Source organism: Esox lucius, chromosome 10 (assembly GCF_011004845.1).
Source record: "Esox lucius isolate fEsoLuc1 chromosome 10, fEsoLuc1.pri, whole genome shotgun sequence".
Taxonomy (NCBI): domain Eukaryota; kingdom Metazoa; phylum Chordata; class Actinopteri; order Esociformes; family Esocidae; genus Esox; species Esox lucius.
In genome coordinates, this window is record NC_047578.1 from 15989080 (window position 1) to 16015869 (window position 26790).

The 26790-nt window shown below is 41.8% G+C and overlaps 1 protein-coding gene across 4 annotated transcripts in view; it reads left to right on the forward strand.

The window, feature by feature from the left end:
- ctdp1 (CTD (carboxy-terminal domain, RNA polymerase II, polypeptide A) phosphatase, subunit 1) overlaps positions 1-26790 on the forward strand; it is a 77783-nt gene that overhangs the window by 21998 nt on the left and 28995 nt on the right. For 3 of the 4 annotated variants that reach the window (XM_010873807.5, XM_020050469.3, XM_020050470.3), the window contains 2 exons: positions 608-770; positions 25195-25451. In XM_010873807.5, coding sequence (XP_010872109.4) covers positions 608-770; positions 25195-25451 — 420 coding nt within the window. Of the gene's footprint in view, positions 1-607; positions 771-2754; positions 3929-25194; positions 25452-26790 lie in introns of those variants that run through there. The other variant, XM_020050468.3, reaches the window with a different exon arrangement.

Genomic DNA, 26790 nt, shown 5'->3' on the forward strand with positions numbered 1-26790 from the left:
TATTCAGAACTGAAAGCTGAATGTGTACCATCTGTCTTTTTTATTTAGTTTTTATTTATTTATAGATGTGTTTGTATTTTTGCTGTATCTTGTCATGCACATGCTAGCATATGCAGGCATACACACAAACATGGCCTGTGCAAGATATGGCAAATTGGCTGAAAGGCTTATACAGGTGTTTCGCCACTAAGTGAATAAGTGCAGGTGTGATGAGGGCTCAACATAACAATGTTTTTGTGTTTTTCTTCCTCTGACACTGTGACACCTGTTTTAATATAATAAAAACGGAAAATAATTTTTTTAAAGATGGTCGATTTTTATCCACTGGATGTAAAAGTGTTGCTGTTTAGCCAAAAAGGGTCCCTGGGTATTGTGTACTATGCCATGTAGCCTATGAACTTATTTGTGCCGTGTCATCAAAACCACCCACTTTATAACTTATACATTTCATGGCTAACTGATAGTCCTTCTAATAAATTACCTTGTACGAATAACATATTACTCGTCCGGCCCAAAATGGGAGCTTTAAAATGTTGATATTCGCTAGTTACAGACTGCATCTTTCACCGTGTTGTCATTACAATAGTGGTTTTGTGGTTTTGTTCAGGGGCGGTCAGAAGGCACCGCAGGGGGAGAATGCAGGACCCTCCCGTCAAGACGAGGAACAACCCGGTCCTTCCTGCCGGCGCCGGGAACGCCAGCCTAGCATGTCAGAGACCAACCCCCTTTACACCCTCTGTAAAGAAGACCTGGACAGCATGGATAAAGAAGTGAGGAACGGACACACAACACACCATGAATGTGTACATACGCACAGAACATGTGTATTTAAATATCCCTAATGTCTCTGAATATTTTTGTTCAAAGGGAGTGGTTGGAGCCCATCTGGTCAAGCCATGCACCTGTGAATGAGTCTAGCTAGCTGCTATAACATTAGCTTTTGCTTTGGGAAGCAAGGCTAGATCGTTGGCTAGCTTGTTTCCAGGCTATTTGTGTGGGTGCCGCCAGGTGCCAAGTCTAGGCTAGCTAGCGACCTGAGTTTTTTTGTGCGTGACTGATCTGTGTTGTAGGGGAACAGCCTAGCTGCAGTTTTGTGGTTTAAGAGTTGTCGACGTCCACAATATGCTTAATGTGTACATAGTTGGATGAATTAGGTGCTGTGATAGACGGGACAGGGTGGCAGGTAGCGGCAGGATCACACTTTGGTCCCTGCCTTTGGGAAGGTTGAACGTCATGGTGGAACTTTGACAAGCTAGCTAACGCGCTTATTTCAAATGGTCGCGCGAACATTTGCACGTTCGATTTAAGCAAGTAATACCTTGACACAAACATTATATTGTAAACATATGGACAGTGCTGTGGGCTTGTATGCCGCCTGCTCCAGCCTTGTCGGTGTTATTGACCCGTGTCGGCCCACTTGGCTTTCGCATGTGAAGCATACACAACAATCTATAATTACAGTGCTGTTTGCCGCGTCACATCGAGAGCTTATTTGACGTGTCAAGCCACGTTAATTGACGTGTTCATTTTGACACGGAGAGGCCTTAAACGGCCTTCAATGCTCTGGCTCTGTGGGAATACAGATGCTGTACGGTCTCTTGGCGGGGTTTGAGCATTGCGGTGGCTTCGCTGCGCCATGTGCTATTCTGAGCTTGCAATATCACACGTACACAGACCTAACTAGACAAAACCGTAGTCCCATAGAAACATCAGAACAGTGCATCTTTTGATGTTCCATCTCTCCCATCCAAGAAAAGAATTATGAGAAATAAATCATCACACACACACACTCACGCAGGCAGAGTGTTTATAGTGCCCCTGTTCCTGGCACATCCACTAATGTGTGCTGGTTGTGCACCTCCTGCCTCCAGGCTAGATAATGGCATTTAATGACGTCTGCAGGCTGCTAATGTGTCAGGGGAAATACTCCTGGGTTCTCTTCAGCAGCCTTTCGCTGTTTTTCTCAGTAGGAATGTCCAGAAGGCCTCAGTTCGTTGCTCATTGAGAAAATAACAACAGGCAGTAAAAGCATTATTCGTAATGAAGTTTGTCTCTTTAAGCCAGTCGTGGTGTTTGTGCTCTGCTTTGTCAGTCTCTGGTGTTGTGTGATCTGCATGTTTGACAGTGCTGATCTCATTGTTTTCAACATGATGGCACCCAAGAGTTTTGTTTGAAACCCCAGGGTGTGAGAAGGGCCTCGTCCAACAAACTCTAGTGAGATCTAAGCGAGAGAGGGATTTGGAGTTTAACTTGCTGATTCTCATTCCTGCTTAATATTATCGCAGACAGATTGCTGCTATTGCATATGAATGTGGGACAGTCGCGAAGACTAGAACATTCGTAGTCTGGTCATTTACTGATGATATTGATTTTATGATAAACATTTTATTTTATTCTTCTAAAATTTCTAACTAATGAGTAGGTAATACACACTTGTCTTGCCAATAAGACAACATAAAATGGAGAAATGTGTTTATATAAAGCCAGGGCTAATGATTTACTGAGCTGTTCTGAACAGTATTCTGTCCTCTTACGCTGGCTTTAATGCCTTTCGTAATTCCGTGGAGTTATTTGGAGAGAGACGAAGTAAAAGAAATGAGAAACTGACAAATGATGACAGAATAAAAATGGGAGCGACACTCACAAATAGAAATCTGTGTGATGCTGTTTTCTCCCTCAGCTCGGTTTTATTATTCCCACATAGAACATTACTGGTTGCGCTTTGATTCTGCTCTCTTTTCCATCTCCCTCTAGTCTTCCGTCGCTCCATCTCCCCGACTCACCCCCTTTCGCTGTCTCCCTGGCCTTGCCGCCAGTACAGGTCACACTGCTTGTAACGGCAAATGGGTTCCAGTAATCAGGGTTTAATGAATATGATTTAGGTAACCCTATGATTGGTCGCACAGTGAATGTGAAAGGGTTGCTGTAAAGTGTTGCTGTAAACTAGTGGACTGCTGAATTGGACTACGGCTGTAGGATTGCAGCCTTTTCTCCCTATAATGAATGACCTTTTTTTATCCGTGTACGTCTTTGAGAAAACATCTGTGGCCACACTTTGTTTAAAGTGGAGAACTACATGGTGCCATTTCTGACATGCATCAAGAAAGGCTGCATTGATTCTGTTTATGAGTTCCATTGAGTGGTAAAGTTCTGGGACTCTGAACCCCACAGGAAACAACTGCCTGTATCTTCCGTGTAGAGTCCTTTGTCGTCTTTGTCTTTTTTAAATACATTTTTTATTCTTGAAACGAGAAGGGTGACTCAGGCTGGACCATGTGACTTGTTAAAATCACTGAGCTAGAAATATGATGCTGAAAGGAAACCTACTGCTGTTCTTTTAGTCATGTCTTTTTTCTGCTTGCCAGTTATTTTCTATAGTTCTACTTGTTCTGATTCTTCAGGATGGCTGTGTGTGGAGAGACGTGATGTTATGTGCATTATGTTCATGAACCCATCAGATTTCTCACCTTCTAAGTAAAATGTTCAGCTATTGCCTCATTTCTGTCAGTTATTTACCTCACATACTGTGGTGAATACCTGGGGGTTTGATAGGTGCGCCAGGATATACTGAAACGGTCATACTTTTTCAATATTCAATTATCCAAAGCAGTTCGGGAGTCAAATGTTTGTGATGTTCAGGACTTAAAGATTATTTGTCTCAGTAGTCTCACTGTAAACTGAGCTAGAATATATTTTATATCTTGGAAGTATTTCAGAGCATTACAACAAGACTCACTGTTCCCAGTCTTCATGTCACACACACTTTCTTTTCCTGAAATGTGCCATTTTCCTATTTCAGTAGGCTATGTGCTGTCGATGGCGAAGCCTACCTATCTTCCATTCCGATGGAAATGGCGTTAAAATGTTGATGTTTTATTGTGTATGTCAGTCAGACATACTGTACAATTTATAATAAAAAAAAAAAAACATCTTGCCCAATAAACTTGCTGCAATTCACAGTACATTTAATGAAGTTATTTCATAATCAACCACTAATTTATTTGCTAACAGATTAAGTGAAGTTACACATCTTGACACTTTATCTTCAAACCTAAAGTGCATTTAATTTTGTACCTGTTTTTCTATTGAAATATTGTTTGACTGTTTTCTTCTCTACTATTAGCTCTCTAAATAAATTGAATTGTTTTTATCAGGCTTCACTGATCAGCCATTGTTATAATACTCATCTAGCCTCTACCATTCTTCTTTAATGTGGCTGTTTTCTATCGCTAGCATTACCAGCCAAATATATCCTGTTTTCATAGAGCCATTTCGATGAATAATAGAAACACAATTTCAGTCACCTCCCTGCAATACAAACTTATTTTAAAGGGATTTGGGGGAATTTTGGCACCGTGATATACTATTTACTGTGTACACCAGTCAGGTTAAGTTCTGAATTCAATTTTTTTTCAACCCGGTTTGAAGAATGTTAGATGTAGTTTTGTGAGACCAGTCTTACTAGCATTAGCACAATGACTGGATGTCTAAAGGAATGTCTAGAGTGCTAGCAATGTATTTCCAGTCATTATGCTTATACTGGTTAGTAACTGCGCAAGCACTATATTGCATGCAGAGATATAAAAATATTATCCCCAAGTTTATATGAAGTAGATTGTGGAACTCCATGCCAAAATCCTGAACCATCCCTTTAAACTAAGTTTGTGTTACAGTGAGGCGTCTGAAATTGTGTTTCTATTATTCATCTAAGTGGGTCTTTCTGTGCATTATGTTATCACTGCAGTCAGCTCTTTACAGCTTTGCTTCCTTTAGCAAGGAGTTGAAGAAAAGCTATTTATTTCTAACCAGGTAGGAAGACCCTTTATTCATCATGCACAATCTATTAATTGCATAACTATATATCTTTTTTTCCCATGACAGCTCAATGGGTCCTGCCGGAATGCCTGGCGCTTACCCACTAATGTGTTCATATCAGGGGTGGTTGATTTTGGCCTGAGTTCGTCCTGGGGAAAGTAAAATCTTACCTGATTTGAATGGACTGGAGGTCGCAAGGGAACTATGTTGTGGGTTTTTACAACCGCAAAGAGAGGACTGTTTTATTAGGCCTAACTGTCTGTTCCTAACTGCAGCCCATCAGAGGAATGGACATGCTAATGTTCTGATCATTCAACAACAATACTGTGTTCTCACTGCAGAGAGGGAGGGACTGAGAGAAGTGTCTATCCCTCTTACACCATGTGTTTAACAAGGAGCAAATGCACAAGCTTTGGATGCAAGGTTGAGGTTCATCTGCAAGTCATTGGATTCTCTGTTGAAGGTCTGCTAGGTAGTTTGATTCTGTCAGCTTTCCTCAGTCATTCCCCCTTTATTAAGCATTCTGGGGCTGATTTCAGAGTCCTCAAAAAAGGCTGTTTTAGTGTTGGCTGCCTTTCTGTCAGCAAAAGGTTGTTTCATTATAATCGATGCCATGGCTATACGTTAAAAACAATTGAAATGTCGCTTAAGACGTTTGGACCTGTCATTGATTTTCTGTTTTGACTTAAAGGCCAGTCTTATCTGCTCACAGAACTCTGTTACCACTGTAGATGGAACGTTGTGATTGGCTGTGATGGACCATGAACAGGAAGAGATATGGATGCTGCCTATTGGTGTTATTGTTCCTTATGGAAATGTGACATTTTGGATGTTAGGACAGATAGCTCAGGGCTTCCGAAGTCAAACGGTGAACTCTAGCAGGCCGCTCATTCTTCTGAGGTGTTAGCGGAGTTGAGATAACACATTATTCTGTGGCGTGGCCGTCTGCTTCGTGAGAGAATAGTCTGAGAGGTTTGCCTAATTTATGACCTCTTCCAGTACCCTTGTCTCAGTCGAGTGCTTTTTCTGTCCCCCATATTTTAGCTGTGCATATTTTCACTTCTCTGCAACGAAATTGTTCTCTGGAAAGAACATACATTAACGGTTCGATGGGATTCTCTATTTTTATGTATTTTGACAGCATTTCAGTAGTTGTTAACTCAGTGGTATTTATGATGACGTGATGGTGGTTTAGTTGCTGAGAGATTGGCTTTCTGTTAGGCCAAGTAGCAGCCTGCTGCATGTGGTTTGTATGAGTTGTAGTCCAGTGGTTTGTCGATTGAGTGGAAATAGACGGAAGTCTTTACGTGCTCCTTGAAGAGCACTGGCAAACCAAGCTCTGTATAGTATAGAGCCCTGAAACATCCCCTGTAATAATATTTTAAATGTCATCCGCTTTACTCTTTTCACCTCTCGCTGTTCTCATCCTCCTTTCCCTGCCTTTGCGGATAGGACCGCACATGACATTCTTAGACATCAGAGAACTTCTGTGGTGGCGGTGGTGATGGGGGTGGGTGAGAACGGGGAAGACATTGTCTTAATTAGGTGGCGCTTGGGTTGGGTCCAAAATGGCACAATATTCTCTAAATAGTGCTCGGCCCGTGGGGCTCTGGGTGAACATGGTCTTGAGGAGTTGGGCGCCATTTGGGAAGCCCACTGTGTGCTGTGTCAGTCAGGTGTACCGGCGGCCGGCTCCCATTTTAAATGTCAAAGCTGGTTCCCTCCTTAGATGTGTCAGTAGCAACAACAACATGTGCACCGTTGCCTAGTGATGTCGTAGCGGTGTATGCCAACTGGGCGACCTTTACTTGAGAACACATTCACTTCGACCTGTGATTACCCAGCCTTTGGCATTTCGCTATAAACTACTTCTGGAAGTTATGCTAAGCTCTGATTTATCGGCATTGTACACTGTGGGATTAGAAGATTTGGAGTTCAGACTTTGTCCCAGTCATACCAAAGCTGGTAAAGATGGGACCTGGTGTGTCTGCTTGGTGCTCAGACTTAAGGAGATAGGTTGGGGTTACGGCTCTGCGGTAGGCTTGCTTCCTAGCCCAAGGCTTGAGCGTGACTTCTAGACATAAGGCCATAAGATACGGTTAGCACTTCACAACCACTAAGGCTCAGTAACCCTGTCAGCACTGCCAGGGTCACCCTGACCGCAATCCCATCTATCTGGTTTAATGTGGGTCTTTAATGGCCTTTAGCCATGTCTTAGCGGTCAATGTTTTATGCGTCAGTAAAACCAGAGAACAGAGAGGATTCATCTACGCTCGTATCTGTTATTGAATCCGGAGGTGTTCGGCTGAATCGTAAAACATCTCACTGATACGTTTGCACAGATGTGCCTGTGTGGCCTCCGAAGCTCCTGGGCAGATTATGACAGATGTTACTGGCGTCAGCAGCAAGATTTCTGAACCTGTTTGAGCACATCTGCCCAATTAGAACTGTTCTGGACTGACTTGACTGGTTGAGTGGTTATTCAATCAGGATACTTTGCCGTTACTGGTATTCCCATAAGGTACCATCGAAATCACGAGTTACCCAACTGTACAAATGACTGGGGGAGTCAAAGAGAGTCAATGCTGCTCATTAGTCTGATCTCTGGTTGGATGGATGGCGAAGCCCTCATGCACGGCAGTGTAAAAGCAATGTACGCTACACAGCTTGTCATTCCATGTCGTACAGATGCTGTGTCTTTAATTGCTAAGTGTGTTTAATGGAGACTGTATTGGAGAGTGTCTGTGTATTGAGGGATGTCGGTGACTGTGTCTGGTGAGCAGACTGACTGATGAGCCGTGTTCATCTAAAGGTACGAGTGTTTGGTTTGTTTCCCTTATCTGCTTGGTTACTAGTCTGTCTGTGTCCCGTTTTTCACGCATCGGTACATATTAGACAGCCACAACCCATCTTGACGGTGATAAACATTGGCCGTGGCCTTGCCCTCCTGGTTAAACACAGCCTGCCTTCCAGGTAATGACTTGCACCACTGTAGTACTTCTGATCTGGGAGGAAGGAAAAACCCACGATCCCCTTTTTTGTTTATGTATTTTCTGCTCCCTCTCCCATCTTCCGCACGAAATGAAAGTCGTTCTGACTGGCTTTAATAAATCATGAAAGGGAGAGCCGGAGGGCTTACTTTTTCCTCGACTCCCAATAACTCTGTGCCAGGTCTGATCAGCATTAAACCACAACCACAGGCTCAGTGACGGATGGATTTGACTAGTTCACTTAGGAATCAGATTATAGATTTGATTCCACAATTATTTCTTTAAGTTCACACCATGACAGGTACAGTAGAATGTTCACTTGGCCGTTTGTTTCAGACTCTTTTTGTTTCAGAGACTATTTATTTCCAAATTCTGTTTTATTTTCCCCCAAATTCTGTTCTTTCCATTATCATTTTTCTGAATTCTGTGCTTTACGATTTATGCTAATTTTAAACGTCAACAATTTAATAAGATATTACAGGAATGTTGGAATGATTTAATACAACATTGCATATACATTTTTTCAAGACATTTCAATTCCAAGTGTTAACACAGTATAGATACGGCAGTAATTAGCTAGATGGAGAAGCTGACTGCTGCTGACATTATGCATCGCTATATTTCACCATGATAGCTCATTGTTTGGAATATCACAATTGGCATGCCGATAATTCATATTGCACCATATATAGATGTAGGCTATTGCAAAGTTGGTTGAACACATGGGCATGACCATCGACCGAATTTGCAAAACAGCTTATCGCCTGACTCATAATACGTCTTTGTGTATTGCTCGGCTCCGAATTTAGCGGTTTGGGTCTAATTTGTTTGCTTTTTTTGACGACTTGGCCATTTTGGTCATTAGTTTATTTTACAGTAATCCCAAACATGCAGGAGTGTGCCAAGTCCTTGGACAAAACAGGTCTTGTAGCGTATTTTTCAAATCCGTTTATGTAGTAATTATTTTTGGTTATCATCTGTGATTTTAAACAAATAATTGTCAACTGCCAGCATACCTCTGTCACAAGTGGTCTAAAGCGCTGTGCGCATTTAATGGCCGATGTCAGTTGTCTAGCTTGGCTGTTTGTAAAGAAATGGCAGGGGTGTATGTTAAGGTTGCTTCCATGATTTGGATTAGAATAAACATCTCTTCCTGTCACTCATTCTCATGCTCCAAAAACTATTCTTTCCTTGTCACTGTTAGCGAGTGACTAATCATTAGGAGATAAAAGGACAATTGTTGAACATTTATTTTGATGTACAAGTGTTGAGGCATCGCTCAATTGTCAGGAGGCAAATGTTTTATCTCCTATGAAAAGTGAAATGATACAAAAGAGTCTTTCTGGAATAAATGCAAGAAGCAGTACAGCCATGCATAATTTATTTGCCCATTTGTTGATAATTAAGTGGGAGCGATGAAGTAGGCTCAGTCATGTGGATTTCAGATGTCGCAATTAGTAACTTTATGAACTGTATGTGAATGATTGAAGGAACATAAAGATGTGGTACACAGTAATTTGGACTTTCTTTAACATGTTAAGCTCTCTTCCCCGTATTTCTGTTCGAATGTATATTTGATAATGGGAATTGACTGATATAACCAATAGTTAAAATTTTGAAGAGGATGACATCAGCACGCCCCTAGTTGTGTAAATCAGAGAGCTTCTCTTGTTACAACTCTCAGCAGAAGGTAGAATAACTGCTGCAATCGATGGCACTCCGCTGCAGAGTTGGATGAATACAACTTTTATTATAGGATGTTGAATGACCAGAATTGCTTTTATTTGCCAAATACGTTTACACAAAGCTGGAATATGACTTGGTGAGATATTGCTCCCAGCAATAGGCTGTATACAGAGAGAAAGTGAGTGAAATATTGGAATGTTACTTGAGCATCGTTTGAGAAGTTTGTCTGTTGTGTTGGCCTACATTCGGCAGGCCCAAGCCAGTAACTAAAGCATGAAGACTAGGGGTGTAACGATTCATTTTAACCACGATTTGATTTGTATCACGATTCGTGGTTGTCAATACGATTCAAGGCCGATAATGGTTCATTTAGAACAATACGATCCGAAACGATTCAGTGACTTGAAATCGATTCAGTATCTTTTCAGCCAAAAATTCAACCCGTTTGACTGAAATAAATACCTGGATACTGGACAGTGCAGGTGAAGTTTCCTAGATTCCTGTTGTTTCTTGTAAGGGAATCAGGTATCAATTAATTATGGATATAAACAAACAAGTAAACAACAATTAATGGCAAATGCATTCACATTTTATTTGAATAAAGTGCAACCAACACTTTAGGTTGAATTAACAGGAAGTTAAAATGTTCTGCTCTCATTTTCAATATTCAATACATTTTCAATAAACGTACAGTAAGTGCAACCAACATTTCAACAGTAGGTTTACCTGCTACTTGTGCTTTTGTTTTTCAACATAAAAATACTACTATATTACTATCAAAAATGAAGTGCAACCAACATCTCTTCAGGTTGAATTAACAGTAGGTTTACCTGCTACTTTTGCTGTTGTTTTTCAACATAAAATTACTACTATATTAATATCAAAAATAAAGTGCAACCAACATCTCTTCAGGTTGAATTAACAGTAGGTTTACCTGCTACTTTTGCTGTTGTTTTTCAACATAGAAATAATACAAATACAGTACTAATATCTAAAATAAAGTGCAACCAACATTTCTTCAGGTTGAATTAACAGTAGGTTTACCTGCTACTTTTGCTGTTGTTTTTCAACTATTTCTATTATTTTCAAATAGAAATAATACAAATACAGTATTAATATCAAAAATGAAGTGCAACCTATACTTTCCACACACTGGACCGCAATGGTGGCTTGATAATTTCTCGCTTGTCAGCTTCTCCTCTGCCATCTGCCATGCTGTTTTGTTGTCTTTGCGCTGCTGCTGGCCCGGGGCGATGACGTCACGGATAGGCAGACTGAATCGAGTAACATTTATCGCCTTTATCATTAAAAGTGCTAAGAAAAAACATTCCTATAAAGTCTGACGTGCTTAAATCCAATGGGTTATTTCCTAGTATCGATACAATCGATTGATTACATTTTAAAACGATGTTAGATCGATCCGGAAGGCCAACTTGCTGAGCACAGATCGATGTAGTTGGATCATAGGAATATAAATCGATACATCGATGTAGTAGATGGATCGTTACACCCCTAATGAAGACACTGCCTGCTAAGTGTACAAGAGCACTGACCAGCTTCTCATTTTGAAGCTCCTTAGCCTTGGCTCATAGTTGTAGTGTGGAATCTATGCATAACATTCCGAGGTGGGATAGGTTAAATTTGGTTCATTAACGTTTAGATTTTTTAAAAATTATTTGACCTGTTGGAGCCAAACCATTGACCAAATAAAAAGTTTGAAAGGCCTGGGGAGTTTTGTGTTATTTAAATAAACCCATAAGGAAAAACATTTTCGGTTACTTTTGGTGAAGACATTGAGATACAGATTTGTTCCATTGAAAAATGCTGCTTTAATTTACCTATAGGCCATTTCGCCTGTGTGCGTTGTTTGCTGACCTATACTGTGACCCTAATTTTTATAAAAATGTTTGTTCTCAGAAGATAAACCATTGGAGGACGCAGCTCTGCCACAGCAACATTTATTAGACAGGTTCAGTCAAAAGCCATCTGCAGACCGGTACCTATAAATGCAACATAGCAAAATATATTTTTCTATCTAATCCATGATAGTACAAACACTGGTGTTTCCAATTGGAGGTTAGTCCTAGGCTATCCTATTAGCATGTTCTAGTAGGTGTTTGCATTTTGCGTAATTTGAGAAATGCGTGTGTAAAGTTACTCAGTTTGGCCTGCTTTGAATTTCTTTTTGGAAACTTTGGCTACAGGTAATGCTGTGAAACATTCCTTTTTATATGTGGAAGCTGAGCCTAACGCTTGGTCAGCTTTGATTCAAAAGAGTTTCTGTAAGACCTATTTGCTCATTTAGATCTAGTAGAACAGATTAGTCGCCATGGTGATCCACACTCACTTATTCTTCTCTCGCTGCTCCCGGTCATTGATCCCATAGATCCATAATGACCAGATCGGGGCGCTTCTCCTGCGTTCTGACCTTGTGAACCGCCTTCTAAACAGTTATTTTACTTGGGTTAATATATTTTATGATGATTGCAATGATCATGAAAGTGAAATGTAGTTATGAAAATGACTTCCACTGCAATTACATGAGTACATAAAAACACATTCTGGTTTGGCCATTTAAGATTTGCCTTACTTAGCTAATGTTAGATAAGGGATGATGCAATTGTGCTTCCATGAGATGTATTTGCTCATTATGTAGAACAAATTAGTCACCCTGGTGATCCATGCTCACTCATTTATTTCCCCCCACTCATGGTTATTGATCACATAGATCCATAATGACTAGATCAGGTGTTTGTTCTGCAGACTGACCATGTGAAAAGCCTTCTGAACAGGACAAGGATCTCCCACCATTCCTAGGGTCTCATTTACTTACTGTGTACATTTCTCAATACATTCTGTCCTGTTTGTCTAAAAGAAGCTGCAATGATAACATTTATATATATGAAAAGGGATGGAGGGAAGGATATTTTTTTACATATGCATACATCATCTTAATTTCAGATATATTGACCTTGTTTAAAAAACTGGGAGGACTGTTTGCCCACTGTTCTTCACAGTACTGCTTTGACTGTGGTGTGTTTGAGGGCTTTCTTGCATACATCCTGCTTCTAGTTCCCCCAAAGCATTTAGATAGGATTGGGATCTGGGCTTTGACTCCGCAATTCCAAAACCCCCAATTTCTTATTTTTCAGGACATTCTTTTGTTGCTTTGCTTGTGTGTTCTGGATCATTGTCCTGTTGCAAGATCCATGTTTGATTTAGTATCAGTTTTTTGACAGGTGGCCTCACATACTCCTCAAGCATTCATGGGATAAATATGGACGTTGTGGACTAAGTTATGGTCAAAGTCAAATTGGCCAGTCCCTGAGCCAGTGAAGTAGCCCCAGACTATAATTCCATGCTTTATGGTTAGTATGAGGTTATTCTGTTCAGAGGCAGTGTTTCATTTTTGCAGACTATGGTGTCTGACATTGCAGCCAAACATTTCATGTGATGGTGAAGGTAAGTGTATTCTTATTTTTTCTCCGTAGAGGAAATTGCATTTCTATTCATTTAAATTGCCTGAAGGGAATACATTTCTGGGAGATGGGATAAAAGATACACTTGTATGCGTAGGACTGTGTTGCTTAACAATAAAAATGTGGCTCACTGAATTTTCCCAATGCAAATTATCTTGTGCATCAGGCTGCTAATTCACTTGACATCTATTTTACTGACACAGGTGTTGTCATACATTGGGGTAGAACGTATAGCAATGTTTACCAAAAACCCAGGAGTCTGGCGGAAATGGATTGTGTTTGTGGGAAGCCATGGCAAACATGGAAAATATTACATGGAGGAGTCGAATGTGCATCGACAATATTTTTTCAGGCAGTTACTGTATTGAGATATCTAACTGGTTTCGCTATATTAGCCAGATTGACCCAAGTTGTTAGAGCTGTTGCTCTCTGCGTTTGATTACCTTTGTAAATGTAAGTAGTTTGTACTAATCATAAAAGCTAGTTTTGTATATTTCTTTTTCTTTGTCTTTTTGCATAACTGACTAACAGGTATGCACAGGGTTTGCTGATATTGCTAGCTCTGATCTGGGTAAAAGGCTACTTTTTGTGCTATGTTGGGCTATGTTTTGCACTGCATGTGGATTTCATTGCTGTTTTTTTTTATACATGTGTGATTGTGTGTGTGTGTGACAAAGTGTTATTCATATTAATTAGGATTAATTGCACACCCGTAGCATCAGCTGAAAAGAGGCCAAACATTTGTTCTAGTTTACAGGTCCTTTAATTTGGTATTGTGCCACCTGCTGGTCATGGCTATATTTGTTTTGAAGTTGTACGTGGTTAATCTACTATGGAAGGTGTCAGTTATTTGTATGTTTCAGATGCATAGCAACGCAACAGTGTTAACCGTAGTTTAGTTCATATCTTATTGTTTTCATTTGTGGTTTTGCTGGACCATTTTTCTATTGTTTTTGTGTGACGTTTCCATCAATATCGTCTTGGAATCTGTTTTAAAATTCTCTGGAAACAAACGCCTTCACCAACCAACCATTGGAGCTGTGTGACAATCCTGTGAGTAATAAACATTTGGAATCATTGCAATCGACATACCTCTCAAGTTGTTTCTTTCAAGAAATGTATTAATTGGAATGAGTCAAACCTCTCCCAGTATAGGCGTCAAATAGAAGTGGCAATTTAGGAATTTGAAGCCATTACGCTGTACACACATCTTTGACAAATGGTACACAAGGTTATTGATCTAATAGTTCCATAATGACCAGATTGGAGGACCATTTCTCCTGTGGTCAGACCCTTACGAACAGATATCTGAACTGATCCCTAACAGGAATGGTACTCCCTCTGTATTAAAAACAGGTCTGAATGGAGAAATGTGGTTATACTGCCTCAGTGCACAGGTAGAGAATGTCCACAACCCTAATTTTTAGAATCACATTATGGTTGAAATTGGATAGTTTTGTCATTCTCCATTGAAATGCTAGTACATGCCCCTCTACTCGGAGGAGAGCTCTTTGTCTGTGTAAATATGTTAGTTCTTTGGAGCCATTACACAACCAGAAGGGATAATGATTCTTTGGAGATTGTCGTTCTTTCAATAGATGGCCAAATCTTCTTTCCAGCCTACAGCTTTTTAAACCTGCAGAAAAATCCAGCAAATCTAACAGAATATTCCTCTGAAAAAGAAGTGCAAAACATGACCAGTGCAAAGCATGCTGCGTCCTTGAAAATCCTTGCATTGATGGGTTCCTGGCGACTGAGAAGCCTTTATCTGTGAGATGAGTCTCACTGTATCTTTTCTCAGTATGGAACTGAATGGAACAAGGCAGTCAGGGAATCTCTACCCAGTCCACATACCCAGAGGTGTAATAAATTGATGTCATTGTGCCCCTGCTTTCATAGATAGCGAATAGAGTCAGAGAAGCTTGTGAGATATTGTTACTCTGTCTCCTGCAGATTGCAACACCTGAGCCTACTGTCCTCTCTTTTCTCCTCCCTCACCTCCCCCTTCTCTCCATGCTATTAACCTAAAAGTGTCTGAAGAAGACCTCTATCATATATGATAGTCATTGGTGGGGATAAAACAACATTGATCGTCTACCATTTTCATGGTTTCACGGTAGGAAGCTGTTGTTTGCAGCTTTCTGAGTAATCTCTGTGATCAGGCAGGCTTAAAGCCTGTGAGTTGCTCTTCCTCCCCAGCCAGGTTGGCTTGGTCCCAGGCGGACCTAGTTTAGATAAGGCGTACATCTATGTTATTCCAGGACCAGTCTGTTTTCTAAGTTCAGCCTGATTGGTCAACCTGTACCATTCAGTCATCCATAGGCGACCAGACTGTGCCAGCCAACGAACCAGACTGGCAGACAAGATGTGGGAGAGCCTTGATCCCCCTGGGTACCACAGCCAGGGCCGTCTGAGTGACACCGTTCCCCCTTGACATTTTGCTTTGTCACCAAAATAGAAGACGTTCCTGACACCTGCCGCCTGTCTGGGATGATGATGGTGATAATGTGGACGGAGGGTTTGAGGCGATGTTCAGTGTTATGCCGGCCTAGAGCTTGGCCATAGTATCTCAAATCCACATCACCAAATACTGGCATGTTTTAGTTCTGTGAGGTTAATGTGAATGTGCACCACATTGATTGTACTACCCTTTTCAGCTTTTGCTACAACTTTTATTGTTGTAGTTATACATTTTCACATCATCGGCGCAATGTCCATATAAAGTCAGTTTAGTCATTGTTGATATTTTAGATCTTAGTCACCCCAGCTTGAAAAGGTTCCACAGAACACATGGGATTTCTTCTGTGACAAATGATGCTTTGTTCAAATCCCCTTACCCTACTAAATAACTTGGTGGATTTTGTTTGTGTCGATAATATAATGCATTTAAAAATAATTCAATAAAGTCTCAGTTAGCTGTGTCATAGTGAGACCATAGACTATTTAGTGAATCTTTTCTACATTGGGTGCTTGGCCTAACCACAAAGTCACAACGACATTTCCTTTCTGCTGACAATGCTAGAAAATAAATGTCAGAAGTTCATAGGCAAATATCACCGCCTATAATATCACATAGGCAAATAACAATACCATGAAACACATTCCATGCTGTATTAGTGCTGATACATTATTTAATATTTCTGAAATTAAAATAAAACATTTCATTATCTTTCATCTTGAGACTGAGCAGTGGGAGACCAATGTTTTTTTTCCCTTCTGTTGAGAGCTCATACACCTTATTATATCCCAACAGCAATCTTTTCCACTTCATTTCCGTTCTCTGAACCAAGCCAATCGTGACCGTGTCCAGTTGACCGTTAACATCAAACAGACGTGTATCACAGTGGATTAAAGCCGTGCCTGGTGCTGAAATGCCACAGCGCTGCAGATTTCTACCCAGCCTCTCCCGGGGCACGACAGGGGCCAGTGTCCTGCCTCTCCCGGGGCACGCCAGGGGCCAGTGTCCTGCCTCTCCCGGGGCACGCCAGGGGCCAGTGTCCTGCCTCTCCCGGGGCACGCCAGGGGCCAGTGTCCTGGCTCTCCCGGGGCACGCCAGGGGCCAGTGTCCTGCCTCTCCCGGGGCACGCCAGGGGCCAGTGTCCTGCCTCTCCCGGGGCACGCCAGGGGCCAGTGACCACATACCACCTACCTACACAATTCTGCCATGACAAATAATGCCTTGTGTCCACGGATTTGAGGAGCACTTTGTTCTTTGCTGCTCTGCTGACATCGTGGCTTGCTTTGTCCCCGGCTCACGGTCCGTAGACTTCACTCTCTTTCCTTGACTCACTGAATCCGACTGAGTGACCAGCTGGCTGTGTTTTCGGGGGGTGTTTCCGTGCTAGTAGGTGGCTAGTATTCTGCACTCCTTCACCTTTTGGAGGCCTTCTATCGTGTCTGCTGCCGGTTGTAAAGTTAACACTCTGACTACCTGACGTTGCTGTGCAGTGGGCTGTCCTGGCGCTGACCACTCCCCCACAGTAGAGTTATGCCAGGTCAGTTCTGCGGGGTCAGTGGCCCTCAGCTCTCAGTATATCACACTAGTCACTGGCCCGGGCTAGACCATTCCATCACCAGGGATGTGACACCCTGGTGTATTAAAACCAGGCACTGAGAGACCATGAATATTCCCTCTGATCAATTCCTCATTTACAGTGGCAACCTGACGGCTATACTGTTAACTAGTCAACTCTCTGCCCAGGCAACTTACCAGGATGTAAGACTGTGTGGTGCGCTGTGCCTTTGCCTGTTTCTGAGCAGTGTTGGCCAGAGAAAGATGTGGCCTTTCGATGGTCAGACGTGCAGGTTTGGATCTGTTTTAGTTGGTGTCAAGTGACTTAATCGTTGTTGGTTCCTGTTCTGCTTTGGTTTCCTGGTACTTATCAGTTGCGGCTAACCAAAGTATTTTGTGTTTATCCGATGTTACAGATTTTGCTTAACCTGTGGTAAGGCATTGTGCATTATTATTCCATTTGGAAATAAGATAAGATGGCGGACCTGAATCTGAGGAATGGGCTGTATGAGTTGGACTGGTAACTAAAAGCAACACTACGCTGCTTTGAAGATTTAACTTCCCTCTTGGGTAATTGCGCCTATCAGAACCAGTCTGGTTGCTCTTGGCTGTGTTCCATTGGAAGCATAAGGTCTTTGATCTGGCCGCAGCCTGAGGAGCACAATGAGACGACTGTCGGAGAGAAGTGGCAATGGAGGTTGCTGTTTCTGGGGGGGCTCTCTGTCTCTGGGGGGCTCACTGACTATAGGTCTCTCTGGGGGGGGGACTCTGACTCTGGGGCTGTCAGAGAAGATCAGTTGTAGAGTGGGTGTCCCTGTCACTTGGATATTTCACTCTAAAGTAGGCACATTTCTCTGTCTCCCAATGTACTTTGTTATATTTTAGTGTCACGTATGTTTGTGTATATAAATCTTTTGGTTTGAGGTGGGTATTGACTGAAGAAGTAGACTTGAAGTAAAATCCAAAAAGCATAAAGAAATATGCCAGTAAGTGTCTATTGTAATGCCCCTTCTAGGAGAACCCTTTCTTCTTGGGTAATTTGAGCTACATTAATTAAAGACTGGCAGAGGTGTTTGATGTTTACTAGTTTGTTATTTAAAAAAGAAAAATGTCTAAGCTGGCAACTTGCTCATAAAAGAGCACTTAATGCATGAACATGAAACATTTTCTTTTTTTAAAATTAATATTCACTACAATGCTTTACCTTCCCCATACTTGCCTTTGTCATCTAGTTGTTTAAACCAGTCAGTTCCTTTGGGATCTCTTACTTTTCAAATCAGTCAGTCCAGACTAGTCCTACGCTAAAACCAACCAGGCAGCCATCTGGGTGGCCAGTAAAGGTTGCAAAATATAATCACTGAAGTATGTAGAGGTGTACATTTCTGTCAAACTGCTGAAGGCTGAATCCTTTTCCAATAACCTAGAGCAAACAAATGTAGGTCACGAGGATGAGCTCTGTTTGACAGACCCTCAGAAATCTCCAGGGCATTGTGAGAGAATCGTCCCAGCTTTACATAGTCCGTCTGTCCACCCTACTACATCTACAGTAGAGTTCAGTCAGTCTACCTCTACCCAGTAAGCCTGTCTCTGTCAGCTGTCAGTCCAACTCAGGTTGACAGTCCTCCTGCGTCCTCTGGAAGAGTTTTACCCAGTCTGTTTGTAAGGACTAGGCAGTCAACTCTTAGAAAATATAAAATCTTCTCACTGCCAGCCAGACTCCACTGTACCTCTGATTACCTCGTGAAAAAATAAAAATAAAAAAATGTTTTTTCAAGGACATGGGTTTGAAAAAAGGTCTGCTATTGACTTGAGCTGGTGAGTAGATAATGACTTGACTGGCACTAACAAGGTGTCCTCTCCTCTGGTTCTGTAGAACTGTGGTTGTTCTTTAGCACTCTGTGCTGCTCTCTCACCCCCTCATTCTTTAGCAGCCAAAGTTAAACTTTAAAAGTCTTCACACTAACTTCTGTCTGCCGAAAGTTATCTCAACGCGCATACATATATTTTTATGGTGAATAGAATGATAATTCACTCGCATATGTGTCTTTGTAATTCAGGCCTGCCTGGACAAAATCTGCCAGTGCTCCTGTCTTAAAGAGACACCCCATATGGAACCTATGCACCAGCTCTCTCCTATCTGTAAAGGGACCGTGAGTGAAGGGAAGGAATGTTTTCCGATTTGCTATTGAAGAGGCACTTCATCAAACACAGGTCATTGTGACACTTCCTCTCCAGCTCTTCTTTATCACACGGCACTACTGGTGACACCTTTTTTTTGGAACACATTCATCATCACAGTGATAAGATAAAACATGGATTTAGTTCCCCCTTCATTCCGTGGAAAGGCCCGTGCCCCTCTGCCGGGCTTGCCCAGCTACCTAAACCGTTGAGCATTTTGACCCATCATGTCACATTCACTTCTTATAGTAGCATATGTAACGCCGTCCAATTGTTGTGCCTCATAAGGCTTATCAGAACTCGTAAGCCTTTTAAGAAGGGCACCTTCTTTATTATCCTTAGTGCTCTAAGCTTGAGTCGCTATAATGCAGTTAATCAGTGATGACAATGCACTGTATGACTGCTAGTTTAAGTTCAATGTAATGGTTTGAGCTGAAGTGACAGGACACTTAATTCCCCTTCCTGCCCCATGTTTGAATAGTTTTTTAAACAGGAGAAGTCCCAAATTCAAGATCTGTGTCTAATTTCCTATTAGTAATACGCATCGAATTTCAAGTCAGAATTTTACATTTCGCCTTGGGTGACAAATTTCTTTCCACTTCTGCCACCTAATTTGACTTTTAAGCAGTTAGCAATGTGCATATTTCACTGCTGTCATGTCTAGGATTGAAGCAAGTTTTGTGGGTATGTTTCCTCTCGTTTCTGGGTATCTGTTCCTGAGCTTCAGCCGTGCGTATCTAAGCTCTGTCATCTGCCTGGCCGGGAATCACTTTGATTGGCATGTCTTCTGACCAGTGAATGCGTCACTGTGTCTCGCAGTGAGTTTGGCCTCGCCAACTTTAAAACAACACGACTGTAAACAGCCTGTGGATAGGAAATATCACCCTTTTCATCTAAGTATGTTAGTGCAGAGTGTAAGAGATCCTGTCATTACAGGCCATTTGAAAGCAATTGACTGGATTTGTCCCAGTCCTCAAAATGCTCTGCATAGTTTGTGAAACCGTGGTTGTGTAAGTTTGAGATGTTGGCTACTATTTCACCATCACTGACGGCTAACAGGAGCATGATTGTGACAATGCTCATAAGCCAGCAGAATTAATTACAATGACTGACAAAAATCATAAATTACAAGCTTATTAACTGATTATATTTCCTAATTGTGATGGAACTTCCCAACACTATTGCAGTGCATTTCAGTCATTATATACAATAAGCTGTTTGAATTGAAAGTGGGCTAACTGATTTCACATATGATTTCTTTCTGAAACCCCAGGTGTCCTAAAATAGAGAAATTGCCTATCTTGAAATTAAGAGGGTACTGACAAATGGTCCGTTACTCTTTGATGTTAGTGTGGTATTTACAATAGAGATATTCATAGAAAGATTGTGGCCGTATTTGTTTTTCGTAAGTCAAAAGGACAATGCCTGGCCAGTGTCCTGCATGAAACAATTTTTAAAACACTGCTCCAAGAGATGGATCAAAGGTAGCAGTGTTGTCTAGATGTGTTCAGTTGTGTTTTTGACAATAGAGGTCTTTGCTTTAAGCACTACACATCTATTCACATCTCCGCTGCTCAGTCATTAAAGCTCAAGCAGGCAGAAATGCATTGACAAAGGAAGTTGTGATTGAATTGCTGAGTCAGTGTGACTGTTCATTTCTTTGTCTTTGTTTCCAATGTTTAACATGTTCTGCTTTCGGTGATCATGTCTGTATGTGGATTATTGTCTGAAGTAGCCAGGAACCTTGTTGACTCCCTTACAACATATTCAATCTTGAGGTGTTCCTAAAGGTAATATTTTTACAGGGCACTAAGGACATCTCGACTGAATAGAGTCTGATAAACAGTCTCACTGATGGATCCCTGCTCTTGTCCATTAAAATAAACGTTCAAGTATTTTCTTCTCTCATCTTGCATGCCTCTAGTTTCTCCAACTTTTTAAAGTTTTCTGGACCACTGTGGCATAAGGATGAAGCAGAATAGCAAATTGCAGCCAAAACCCTTAAGTCATCCTGTTTTCTTTAGGCACTAACCCTTCACTTATAACTGGTGAACTGTAAAGAGGAGGGAGACCGATGCATTTAGCTAACAGTAAAAATCTTTGTTCATAGTTTTGCCCATTCCAATCAAACTGCTCCTCAGAATGGTGAGGCTTATGCAACACTGGCTCTGTCCAGACTCTGTATTGCCTTCGTGCTGTGATCTGCTAGACACTGAAAAAGTCCATGCTGCTTCTGATTGGTTCTTAGATGCCAGTCGCTCTGTAGGAAACCGATAGGAACCACTCTGACATGCTGAACTTCAGTAATTTCTGCTGTGCACATTGAAAATACTCTCTGTAATCCCTATTGACCTAAGCCTGGAATCTCATTGAGGATTTTGGAGTTTGTTCGCCTTATTGTGACGGCTGTCTTGCGTTTGAGGGACCACAAGGGGATGGACTGCTCTGCGGCGTTCTTATTACACACTGCGTTCAAACTGTTGTAATGATGTGTGGGGAAGTAAAGTAAAGTTGTCAAGAATAGAAGAAATGTTGTTTGTGCTGTAGGGCTCAGAGAAAGGCTTCTGGTTTGTGTTGACTGTAGTTGATGCATGATTTCATATTGTGTTGTTGGTGCACTGGACTGTTCAGTCATACAGTAGGTGGCATATCAGCTCAGTCTATTGATATTCTTTAACTATTAAACTGACTAGAACCAGACAGTTTCCAATACGATGCTGAGCCCTCTATGCGGATACTGGTACATTGTGATGGATGGCCTACTGTAAATCAAAGTCCCACTCTGATATATTCAGTATGTTAACATCATGTCTGATAGAAAGAAGGTCTCTGCCTCCATGTAATGCTTTACAATTTGCAACAGAGCCAAGAATCTCAAAGCTACATTTACACTAGGTTTTATTAGTGGGAAACAACCACAAAACCTTCATATCACTGCAAGGCCAAATTCCCAATCCAAATACTCCCTAGTATCTTTTACTATATTTGTGCTGTAATTTCTTGTTTTTGGTGATTTATTATTGTGTTGTTTCAAGTGAGTTCATGTAGTTACCTAGATGGAGAACTGCATCGGTCTTTACATATTCTTTTTTTGTGTCCTGATAGTTTCCTTACCAGAACCCAACAATGAACAAGTCCCTTAGAATTGTCCCTTCGCTATGAATTCTACTATTACTGTTACTGTGCACCATACCTAATGAGTAATGGATGAGAGGCTACATGCTAACTAATTTTTTGGAGGCTATGTGCAAACTATTGAATTGAAGGTTATTTGCTAGTTCTTTTGGTGTTCTAAATTTTTCATCCATAACAAGGATAGATCTCCATTGGTTTCTGTATTGATTTATTTTTTCCTTGGGTGTTTGTGGTAGAGGTCTTAGCCTGATTTAATTGGCCCTGATTTAATATGGGGGGGGGGGCGGGGGTTCAGTTTGTCTAAATACTTGCTTCTCATTGAGCTGTGCATTTATTCGTTCCAAATCAGTGTCCAGTCCACCGTTCTGACTTATCTGCATGGCTCAGAAACCACCGTCCACTGGGAACACACAGGCCGAACTCCTTCCTCCTTGTGTAAAAACACTGTAAAATTTCCTTTAAGACCCTCTTAAAATCTGTAACCCAGTCTGCTATTCTTACCCTTCCTGAATCTCACGATTCCATTCATTCCTTGTATCAACTTGCAGAGACCCTTTATACATGTTTTCATAATATTGCACCTGGATCACTGTAACAGTTATATTTGGTGTGACCAGGAAAGCCTCCAGTAATTCCAGAACTCAGCTCTGGTCTTCTCAAACACCACCTTGTTAATCAGATCTTCTCAGACACACCGCCTTGTTAATCTGGTCTTCTCAAACACCACCTGGTTTCAGAGCAACGCAATATTGTCTAGGCTGTTCAGTTGATGTTATTTTCGTAGTATGGGCATTGACGGCAGCAACAGATCTGTTCTCCTTGTCTTACCATTGCACATTTATCACATCCCGTGCTTTTGTTACCCACTCTTTTATTACAACTCGAGAACTGAGTTGAATGAAAGGAAATTGTCATCAGTCAGAGGGAGAATGAGTCTGTCCATCTCCGTTCTGAGTTGCCGTTCAATGATTCATAAGTTGGCTGTCGATTATCATGTCTCTAGATCGTTATGTCTGAAGTGGCAAGGAGCCAGGGTAACTTGCGTAAAACAATTTAGTCGTGTGTGTATGATAGGGAGGGTGTTTAGAGGGGTGGGGGGGTGGTGGTGGTGGGGGGGGGGGGGGGGGGGGTTGTATGGCTGTGGGTGAGGTGTGGGTGTTTGCCTAGATAATATCTATGTATACAGGGCACTGAAAGCAGTCAGACTAAATTAAATGGATCTCAATTCCTGTCCGATCCTTCTAAAAACACGTTCTCATAGTTGTGCGACACTATTAAACTTGGAGAACCAGTGGATTGCTCTAATCTCGCCAGCCTTTATTTTAACTAGCTTCTTGCTAAGGTTTTTGGACCACTGTGTTGTAACAGTGGCCTAGTGTCCGACTGGCCCTGGGCCCGTGTCAGGGGAAACAGAAAACAAATCTGGACTTTAGAGTAAAACAACAGTGTTTGGCTCCAGTGGAAACACTGCATAATGGGGCTAGCTTGCAATAAAATGTTATGTTCATGAAGTTGTTAACCTTCTTCAGAATGGTGAGGCTGCTGGAGCACTGGCTCTGTGCAGACTGTGTGACCTTCCTGCTGTGTTCTGCTGCTGCTCCATGTTCTTGGTTGCTTGGGCCCTTGTTACAGACAGGAATAGGATGTGTTTTGAAGCGGAAATATGCTCTCTGAAGAAGGCAATACTACCTTTTGGGGTTAAACCCGATATCCCCGCGTTAAACCCGATATCCCCGCGTTAAACCCGATATCCCCGCGTTAAACCCGATAATCTGGGATGGCATTTCACATGTAACAAAATTATTACTGTAGATAATTTAAGTCCCACTCTCTGGTGCATACTTTACTTTACCGTATATATGTCACATCTGACAGAAAGATGGTCCGTGCCTCCTTTAACTGCATCAAGTCCTGCAAGAGAGCCTTGATTCTCAACTTTCTCTTGGTTATGTGAACAGCTTATTGGTCTCCATCAGTTGTACATAGGCTTACAATTCCACTTAGTGTACATTTATGTCAATGAGAAACAATCTCAAAACTCTTTCTACCAACTTTAATTTAATCTGCCAATCCCAAGTCCAGCTCCTTGGGTTCTTGAGCTAATTGTATTTTATTACAAACTCCTAATAGTTGGCCATTAAATGTATAACATCCTCATTTTGTCCTGCTAGTTCCAGATCAGCACTGCCCCAGGCTATGCTGTGTGTTTTCTCTGACTTTGCTGTCAACCTTCTAAATAAACAACAACAGTCTGTAACTTAATGAACCTGACCAGACCCATGAACACCCTGGTGTATTTTGGTCTCCCTGTCTACCTGTTCTATTGTCCCAGAAATGTACTGCATTGAGTGGCGCCACACCTAATGAGTTAATGAGTGAGAGGCTACGTGCTTGCGACTTGTTGGCAGGCTATGGGGTAGCTAATGGATTTAGGTTCCAGGCTGGTTCTTCTGGGATTCACCGCTGCTTTCTCTTTTCATTCATTACAAGGACAGATCTCTTTGTCTGTTTCTGTATTGATTAGATTTACCTCGGGTGTATGTGATAGAGGTTTCGTCCATTGTTTTAATTGGCCCAAGTGGCCTTCAGGGTACAGGGGTTGGCTAAAAAGGGCTGGAGGGCTGGGGGAACTGGGATAGTCACTGGGAGGTTGGATGTAAGGGGGTAGGGCAACTATGAATGAGTTGTCCTTTTGTGGGTCATTTGTATCTAAGGCCTAGCTTCATGTTGAGTTGGTTTTCTCAGAGCTCCTCTGGCTATACATTATGGTGCAGTCTTTTCATTGTATTAACCCTGTGTGTGAATTATAGAGAAGAAACCATACTGCACTGTATCAAATGTTAGAGGACCACCCTATCCTAGGGAGCCAAGCCTAACTCATCCTTCTCTCTTCTGACAGGTGGACGACATCCTAGATGAGGAGAGCGATGAAGAGGGAGAAAGCCGGGTAAAAAAGACAAGGGAAATGGAAGAGGAAGAGGAGATGGATGAGGAAGAGGAAGGGCAGCGGCTGCAGGGTAGTGAACAAAGCAATGAGGAAGGAACGCATCTGCGCCACCAACCGCCACCAGGTCTGGGCAGTGTCAAGGGGAAAATGGAGAAGACACAGGTCCCATCTAGTGACCAGGGTGAGAAGATGACGGGAAGTGTGCCAAGGTAAGACCATCAGGGCACCAGCTGCTTATTGCCAGATTGGCCGTTTTTATAATGGAAGAGTAGAAGTGTTTTCAGCCAGCTCTCCTTTAAAAAGGTGAAAGATGTCTGTAGCTATATACTTATAAGTAAGTATTATGAAGGTAAGTTATGAGGTCATATTGTGTCCCAGGTTTGAGCTCTGACTCTACCGGATGACTTCTTGGCAGTAGGTAGCCCTTCACTTTCAAGGTTCCTGACTCGGTCAGTTGCCATGGTAATGTTTCCAAGCTGGGAACGGATCAGCCAGTCGTAGAAGGTTAGGGTGGTAGTCTGCTGCTGCTGCAGATTGGGTAGAGAGTTAAGACTTCCATAAATCGCTACCATCAGATGCTTGTCCTGTCATTACCTGGGCTGGTCCTGAGACTGGAGTCATGTTGTGAAAGATATAATTCCATCAGGTTTCTCCACCACAGTCACTCCAGGTGGGACAGGACAGCTCCCTGGCTTAATCTTGAGATGATAACAGGCCCGGAAGATGGTCTGATGTTTGTCTGTTGAGAGAACTTAACACTTCTGAACGGTGTCCACAGGTCAATGTTTTTTCCCCCCAGTTATCACAGATACCGTTCACCTTGTTAAAATATTTCAAATCCGTAAGTGGCAGCACAGTGCTGGCGTGTCTTGTTTGTCATGTCCCTTGGGGTGTTGCTGTAGACAGCCAATTATGTGAGCTAGCTACCTCTGCTAATCTTGTCATTTTTATGGAAATACGTTGTTATAACTTGATGACCACACATAGGTCATTAGCTAAAAAGATGATAATGAAACAATGTAACTCACACTGGCTAGACACATTTTTTATTTGGCTGGTTTATGTTAGCCAAACCGTTTGCATTTTATTTGCTTGCTAACACAGCATAGCTTGCTAAATACCCTATGCTAACTCTCAACAGCTAAAATGGTCAGTGCTTCATGGAAACAAATACATTGTGATTTATTCATAATACAACCTAGAGTGTCCATGTCATTTGCTTGGAGGACGTATTTAGTGTTGTGCAAGGAGTTGGAGGTCCCATTTTAAATGTATGTACTGTTGTGCTATATACTATGTGTATATATTTTTCTACATTATTTTGGCTCCCCTGTTTTGCTTTCCGAGAAGAGCAGATGCCTAGTTGAAGTATGCTGATCTGACAGTTGGTCTTTTCCGTCAAACAAGTAGCACCAGATCACCAGATTTTCTTTCCCTATGGCCGACCATGCAACATTTGTGTCTGTGTATTTGTGGCGGTTTTCTTTCCCTATGGTCGACCATGCTACATTTGTGTGTGTATTTGTGGCGGTTTTCTTTCCCTATGGC